At 32.6% G+C, this 8,792-nt stretch overlaps 1 protein-coding gene across 5 annotated transcripts in view; it reads right to left on the reverse strand.

Annotated features, from left to right (window-relative positions):
• Positions 1-5,324, reverse strand: part of LOC117177388 — a 314,351-nt gene extending 309,027 nt beyond the window's left edge. For 4 of the 5 annotated variants that reach the window (XM_033368040.1, XM_033368042.1, XM_033368041.1 and 1 more), the window contains exon 1: positions 4,498-5,324. In XM_033368040.1, the coding sequence (XP_033223931.1) occupies positions 4,498-5,273 (776 nt within the window). In that variant the 5' untranslated portion in view covers positions 5,274-5,324. Of the gene's footprint in view, positions 1-2,740; positions 2,910-4,497 lie in introns of those variants that run through there. The other variant, XM_033368038.1, reaches the window with a different exon arrangement.
• Positions 5,325-8,792: the final 3,468 nt, after the last annotated feature.

Below are 8,792 nucleotides of genomic sequence, written 5' to 3' on the forward strand. Positions count from 1 at the left end.
CCCCCCCCCCCCCTGAAAAAACTTCTATAAAAAGGTAAATTACAAGCATTTTTGACTCGAAAAAAAACTGTATAAAGGCGGTCATTTCGACATTTTTCTGATTTTCATACACTAGGGGTGGTTTTAAATATTCTTACCGGCGGCTCTTACCCCCCTGAAAAAAACGTGTTCTATAACAAGGTAAATTAAAAGTATTTTTAACTCGAAAAAAAACTGTATAAAGTCGGTCATTTCGACATTTTTCTGATTTACATACACTAGGGGTGGTTTTAAATATTCTTTCCGGCGGCTCTTACCCCCCTGAAAAAACTTGCTCTATAACAAGGTAAATTAACACTATCTTTTATTGGATAAAAAATTGTATAAAGGCGGTCATTCGGCACATTCTGTGTTGCCCCTACCTGCATTACATTTTAGCGTGTTTTACCCTTTAAAAAATTTTTTTTTGAGATTTTTTCGTATAATACTCACTTTTGTGCTTAGCTGAACTAGTTCCGCTAGGCTAATTTCAGAGAAAAATTTTTTTTTTCATTTCATTCATTTGAACGTTCGGAACTTCAGGTACATAAACATTTCAGAATCCTTTACCAAAAGATCGCGCTTTATTAGACGACGGGGGGGTTTGTTTTTAGCATCCTTCGAACAATGCTCCGAGCAGTTTGGAAATTGAGATTTCGAAACCCCTGGTTTTAATTTAGGTTTATCATACCATTCTGACTGAAAAAAAATAATTATGTTTCAATTGTTATTAATTTAATACTTGAATTTATTAATAAATTGATGTAATTGTACATAAATGTTGAAACTCAGCGATTATTCAACACTGTCATTGATGTTCCTTTTACATTTTTCTCACAGTTAGTAAGGGTCTTGAAATATTAGAAAATTTTTAAAAACTATTGAAATTATAATTTTACACACTATCACAATAATCTAAAAGTTCAGTAACAAGAAGAATATATTAAGATATGAAAATCAATGTTGTCATAAAATCGTCAGACCCACTCGATTATTTTAGGTCAATGGACATCAGTGTAAACAAATCGTAATACAGCAATAACCGTTCCATCAGGAGCTGAGACTTCCTTTTTCCAAATGATCTGATCCTTTAAAAAGTTATCTTCGCACACTATGTGTCCAGGTTTAACAATGAAATCCTTTTTGGCACGCTTAATTGCTTCTTGCCAACTTTCAAACTCATTTCTCGGAACGCAGAAAAAACTTTTTTACTTCACTTAAGCGGGCTGAGTCGAACGCTGATTTACAGTTCAGAGCTAAACATCGATGTCTACCCATTTTGATTACATATTTATCCGCAAATGAATAAAATACGCCAAAAAGACGATAGTGTTATGACATTTCACAAGTTTTTACATGCAAAATAATAAAAGACAACGGACAGACCAGGCGTCGCAACGGTGACGCCAATGTTTCAAGACTCGCCGCTCTTCCCAAAACTGACTCGCGCCGCTAATGCAAAAGCGAAAATCGTTCATATTTTTAAAATATTAATTACCCATCAAAGAATTGTTGGTCTCAATTTTTTTAACTGAAACGATCTGGAATGTTTTTATTTAATATTAATTATTGAGTTTTCCATTAGACCAATGCTTTTCCAGAGCAGGGCGATTGAAGCGCCGCCCGGCGGATTAGTACATCCGCGAAGTGAAACTTGTAAGCGACAAATACTTTTCTCAGTAGTCGGATAGGGCTGCCCGAGCGCTACTTCCAAACTACAGAATATTTTTGGCTGAAAACTTTAAACTTACAAATAAACATATTAACTAATGTCCCGGAACTAACCTTGTTTGTAGGCAATCAAGAAAGTTTATTTAATAAATAATTTCCAAATTATTAACCCTTAAATGACACTGGGGGTCCATTGGACCCCAGACCATTTTTGAACGAATATAAAAAGAGGTAAATTCCATGAATTTTTCATTGTTTTTCAAAGTGTTAAGAATAAAATTTAAGTTACTATACCGATTGATTCTTTAGAAGAGATGTTAAAGAATACCCAAAAAAACTTCTTAACAAAAATATCAAAAATTAAACTTTTTACAACAGTTTAAAAACGTTGGGGTCTTAAAGACCCCAAGTGTCAGCTACGTTATTTTTTGGAGGTGTCATTTAAGGGTTAAAAAGGACAGAGCTGAAAACGAAGTAACCTCAAAATAATGCACATGCATAGAATTTTTATTTAGTACAATAAATTTTTTGTGTTAAGGTCCCTCAAAACAGAGTCCGGGGACGTCCGTTATGATATTTTATAGCATCATCGAATTCAGTTTTCAAAAATTTTCATTTTTGTGGAACAAAAGCCCGGGGGACTGTACCCGATTGGCCACACGACTAAGTATCACATGCCCTTAATTAAGTGATAGGCCAGAACTCTATTCAATGTTTATTTCACATGGGGCCCGTTCGCTTAACGTTAATCTATAGGATATTAAATTAGCCATAAATGAGTCCATAATTATGAAATGGGTTTGAAGTCGATTCGAACGTGTGGTTACGTCAGCTTAACATACTATTTATTTTGTGTGTGTTATGACGTCGTTACCCTGTTGGTATTTAAAACATTCAACGAGTTATGTACCTGAAGCTCTGAACGTTCAAATGAACGAAAGATTTTTCGACATTTCTATTTTACCCATAAATGTTGTTCCAACTGCAATTTAATTTATTCATTATAATTCTTTTTCAATAATAATTTATTTACAGGTTAAATTTAGAAATATATTAGCACTTTTCCTGGTTTACAAAGTTGTCAGTTAAAAATTTCCTTCATTTGATTGTTCAGAGCTTCAATCACATCAACGAGTTGGTTTCTCAATGAATTGGCGGCATCCTCGTACAACGCTGCCAGATTACACGTCAATCTTCGCCAACAACTGGATTTACACCACCTCAAAATTAATTATTATATATTAATCGGTGGTAAGTTTGAAGTTTATTATTTTTTTGACTTTTTGAAAGACTTTTCCACTCTGATTAAATATCGTGAACTTCTAAAAGAGATCTTAGATTTATATTATTCTGCTTAGTTAGGTCCAGAATACACAAGGTTTAATTAAAAGATTATATTTTCAGTAAGGAGTGGTAAAAAATTCTTATATTTTACAAAACGAGACCAAATACAAGTTTAATATTTTTCAAGGACATTAAAAAACTTTGCATTCTACTCATTGCATTTTCCTCTTTAATCTGCGCGAAAATAAAATTGATCCTATGACCATTAATTTGTAACAATCGGTAGATGAATATAGTTATCAACTGTTTCAGACAGCTGCACTGAAAAGCCTGCCATGAAAATACCTGAAGTTAGGATAAAACATAGTTTCCAGTTTTTCTGTGTAAATTTGCTTTGAAATTGGATTTAAAATATACAATGCAAATTAACAGGTTTAATTTCATTTAGTAAATGTACAAAAGACATCGATGAACATTGAATTGTGGCAGCTGATAGACAAGCGTGACACAATTCCTGATCCGCTCAATAAAAACTAGAATTTCAAAATTGTTGATTTTTTTACTTGTACAGAACCTCATCCTTTCTAGCCATTTGATGACCCGAAATTTATATATTTTTAAACATTAAGTACAATTTTAATCTATTTTGCGTGGCCATACACTCATTTTAAAGAGGAATAATCAATTTAAATGTCAGAGTCGAAGTTTTTAATTTAAAACTGTATGCGAATTTTGTAGAGGACGAAACTGTAACCGTAGAGGAAAATGATCCGAAATTAGGACACTAAATTTAGGTTTTTGCGTATTCAATTAGAATGTACAATTAAAAATTATCAATCATGTTATTTTTTTTTTAAAGACAATTAGGACCAAAAATAAAATTAATAAGTCAGAAAAGCGTATGGGATAACTTGTGCTTAAATTTGCAGGGGATGAATAATATAAAAAAAACTCGAGAGCTTGCTTAAACTAATTCTTTAATATTGAACTTTACCTTTGAGAAATTTTAAAGAATTCGTTTAAGCATCAATGATTTTGATTGGAGGATAGCTTCTATACATTTTCATAATCGACCGAAACCACGTTTTTGGCACTTTTGAATGTATTATGCTAAGCAATTAAAGATACAGACAACTTTTGTCCCTTTTGTCTAATGATCCCAATATTTGAGACGAGTGTTATTCTGGTTAATTTCTATCAAGTATAATATATAATTGTTATATTGGGGCTCAGTAGATTTTGTTTAATGATAACAAGATAAATTGATAAGTTTCCAAACTACACATGCGTATATTATGTAGGACTCAAGATTTTGAATTGACATTTGAACTATTGATTTTCGCTGTTCAAACGGATAGCTATTATTCTGCTGGTGTTTAGACTTTCCTATTCTGTAATTTCAGTTCAAAAAATTTTGGAAAGGGATGCGTGGGAAGTATTGATACTAAACAAAAGCTGAACGAGCAAGTATTTCAATTTTTTTCCTTTGAATTTCGCGTAGAGTTCGGTCTTGTGAAGCCTCACCTGTCGGAGCTTTCGGAGCTGTCGTATCGATCGGCGCACCGCTTCTTGCCGCAGGGCCCGACGAGGGTGTCCTCGGCGGATCTGATTTGTCCCTTGAAGGGACTGCCCTGCAGTCTGCCTGTTGTAAGGCGGCCCTGGGACAAGCCCTCCTTCTCCTTGATCGCTTCTTCGTCTTCATCCTCCTCTTTTTCCATCTTGCGCGACTCACCACACTCTACCGCGGTAATCACCTTTTCTATCTTCTTAATGCAACCACCCTTGCCCATCTTTCTCGTCTTATCCTTCTCTCGCACTAGCATTCGCTCACTTGTTTTCTCAACAAAACCCACGACCGGTCCGTCCGCGTCTTTAGCGACTGAATCGCTTGACGTCGATTTTGGTGATGTCAGCGAAGTCACCTTCACCAGGGTGACGCTTGGGTTTACACTCGCGATTCCACCACTGCGACCGTCCTCGTCCTCGTCATCGCCGTCCGCGTCTTCCTCGTAATCATCACCGCTACTCGAAGCTGTGAATCGCGAAGAATCCTTGTCCACAAGTACTACTTGTTGGTTGCTGCTACTAATACTACGACTTTTATCGTCAATCGCGTCATAGCGTTGATGCTTCAGTTGCAGCTCAAGGACCTCGATTGAAGGCTTGTCCTCCTGTGACAAGAACAACCTAGCGGTGCCCGGTACAGATTCGAGGAGACGTTTATGTCGCTCCCGAGGTACGCGGCGATTTTCGTTCCCCAGGTCGGTGGCCGCGTCTCCTACGGACGGCCCGTCTGCCATCTTGTGAACGAACCTCGACACTAGCCAGCAGATCAGCTTGGTTCGAGCAGTCGAGCACCGGCTGCCGCTGCTCCTTCCCTAACCCGCCCCTCCCACCCAACCAGCCAAACGCCCACGGAAATCAGGGGCGTGACAATTTGAAGCTCGAGGTGTGCCCCAATGCCTAGCTAATAGTTAAATAGAAACATTCCGTTCATATCCCCTTTCCTCAATGGAAGTTTAATATCGCACTTTTTTTACCAGTTTTATCATTATTGAATATTCCTATTCCTAACAAAAAAGTTTTCTGATTTTCAGAATGCAAATAATATTATCAGGCATGTGTTAAGAAAGAACAATTTTTTTCTTTCAAATAATTTTTTTAATGATTTCAGCCATCGAAACAAAAGATTTTCAAAATTGGAAGCTGTAGAGTTGTAAAATATTTTTCGTAGGAAAGATTGGCTATATTTGATTAAACTTCTACCATTTTTCAAACATTGGTGTAAATCGATATTATGATAAAACCAAAGATATTATCAGATATGAGGTGGGAGATTGCTTATGCCGTGTATTTGATTTCAACCGACTTACCGCAGGGCGCCCTGTTTGTCTTAGCCTTCCGGGACCTAAAATTAAAGGTCCAAAAGCGCGCCCTGTTTGCCTTATTGTTATTTTTCGGGCACTAAAATGAAAGGTAGCTTACCTGCTATTCACTTGGTAAGACATGGTACAATTTGATAAAGTCGGTAGAGAAGATCGGAGCTGGTAACAAGTATACATAATAAAATAATAAATTAAGAAAAATGTATCAAATCTACTCCTTTAAAATAATTATTTAACTTAGCTTTGGCTTTAATTATTTTCTCAACTAGAAAATGTTATCATAATAAAGATAATTTTCTATTTATTATCTCCAGTTCTTAGAATAATATAATTATTTATTAATTTATAATTAATACTGTGAATAATTATACTTAATTATTTGGATCCATGTTATTTAAATTTAAATTCGTTATTGTGTTTTTAAAGATAAGGAGTTTATATAATAATAATTAGAGTCTGATTTTCAATTCAATAGATTCTATATATTAGAAGCTGTTCAATATCAATATTATTAATATTTTACATAATTTTCATTGTTTATATATATATATATATTTTTAAATTAGAATCGTAGACTAAAATTCTACTTCTTTCGGTTCAGCTAAAAGAAAATCTGAATTAGTAGTTACCATTTTTATTTTTTATCAAAAGTTTAATAATAATTGATATAACTATTATTTTTCGTGGAACTTTTCCTGAATATCGATACGATAAATTATTAATACTAATTTGAAAATATCTTTACCTAAGTTTTCAAATGTGATATTATATTTATAGTTAATTAAGTGGTTAATAATTACTAATATTTTATTAAATAATAAAGCTTTAACTTTGACCAATTTTTAATTGTAAAATTGGTCAAAGTTAAAGCTTTACTATTTAAAGTGAAATTATACAATACTTTGTTGTTGAATAATTATTTAAGTATTCTTTAGAAAATGTTCTTTTCTCATTGACAAAAAGTTTATTTTGAAAGGCGAACAATTATTGTAACTTTTACAAAAATAATTCTCACTGATTAAAACCAAAATTATATAATAATATAACTACAATGCTCTTCTTCACAAATTTATGTTTTTACTACAGTGTGATTTTGGAAATGCTTTCTTTCGTAGAAATGATTTTAAAACAGGAAACACAGTACATTTCAATTTAAAAAATTGAAATTATGAACATTTTGAAAAATTTAAATATTTGAAGAGACAAAACTTTGTTAAAGGAAAATTTGTGTATAAGAAATCGAGGAAACATTTTTTTGTGTACAATGTTCCTCGCCAATCTGTATTCCTACTACTGTGAGAAATATTGGCATCAACTTTTAGTTTATATAAGGAAAATAAAAGTTTTAAAAAAATATTTGAATAATTATTTAGCTACAAAGTTTTTTAAAAATTTTTTATTTTTACTACAGAGCGGCTTTCAAGAGAAAAAAATTTGACTTTCACAGATATAATTCCTCATCACACCAGAAAAATTCATTAAATAACACTATTTCTCTTATACATTAAAAGCTGTGTGTAAGGGTTTCAATACAAAAAATTTGATTTATATACATCGCTAAAAAATAATTTTAGAAGAATTCTTTGACTGCAGTGTTTTCTGAAAACTTAAAAAAAAAAAGGTTTATAAATTTTGTTACAAGATTTTCCTACTACATTTTAACTGTTTTTTCATTAGTTGTTCTTCGTAAAGAGATTTTTTTTTAAGAATAGTACTTTCAATTGTAAAAAGCATACCTGCAAGGAATTATGTACTTTTCAAAGATTTAAGAAAACTCACTGATAAGGATCGCCATTATCTGCCAAAACGTTTGAAACAAGTCAATTGTTTTCGATTCGCTTGACTCTAAACTCTAAAGACAACAATTTACATAAACATTTTCTACAAAACTAAGTTTTGAGGATCAATAACATCACCCAGCGATTATGAAGTTATCATTATTTAAAATAATATTCTCTTTTAATCATTTTCGAAAAATGTGGTTTTTTTCTTAAATTTTCATAAGGTCTACCAACGAAAAAAACAATAGAAAATTGATTGAGGATTGATTGATTAACTCAGTGGCAAAGAAATTAGTAATTTGAAAGACAAAGGCATTATCTTTATGGGGGACATCACATCGAGGTCCTGAAGCAACTTAAAATCCAGTGTGGGGTAGTGTCGTTGGGCAGTGGAAGGGGAAGGTTAGGCGGGTAGCCGTGGAGGAAAAGACGATCGCCCACGGACTATAGGCAAAGGTATATACGGTTCGTACTTAATTCCTGAAGAATGCCTTCTAGGTTTCCCCCGCAAGTAATTGAGGGGTTCAAACTTAAAAGGCCTTGCATAAATATGGGTCATATATCTCTCAAACTTAAGACTATGTTGTAGAAACGTTTGTAGTTTAATATTTAGGAATTTGCAATCGTGTATGTTACATTAAAATATTTAGTACTTATGTTACTTTTTTCTTCTATTTTATTTGAATAACTGTACACTTTAAGGTAGTATTTTGTGTGTATATATTAGTTATATTTTCTAAAATATGTGATTCTAATTTTGAAGATAAAAGAGCCATCAATCCTTTAAATCGTACAATTAAAAATAATGTTGTAAAAAGCTCTGAATAAAAAGTTTGTAACATTTGGAAATGTTCAAGCATTTTTATCAAATTAATATTTTGCATGACAAACAACGCCACTGATAATAAACAATGAATTTCTTGAAAATATTTTTTTTCAAATTTATATATATATCATACCTTAAATTTCGTTTTAAAACACTAAAAATTTGTAAAAGTATATATGTATTTTAGCTTCAAACTGTATATTAATCAATACAATCTGTAACTGATAAACGTATGTTATAATAGTTACTTAATTGTAGCGTTCTCGAGAAAAATTTAAGGTATTATCATTGACAATATACTATTTTTTTGTTTCTAAAGAAATCTCA

Source organism: Belonocnema kinseyi, chromosome 7, assembly GCF_010883055.1.
Source record: "Belonocnema kinseyi isolate 2016_QV_RU_SX_M_011 chromosome 7, B_treatae_v1, whole genome shotgun sequence".
In the NCBI taxonomy this organism is placed as follows: Eukaryota; Metazoa; Arthropoda; class Insecta; order Hymenoptera; family Cynipidae; genus Belonocnema; species Belonocnema kinseyi.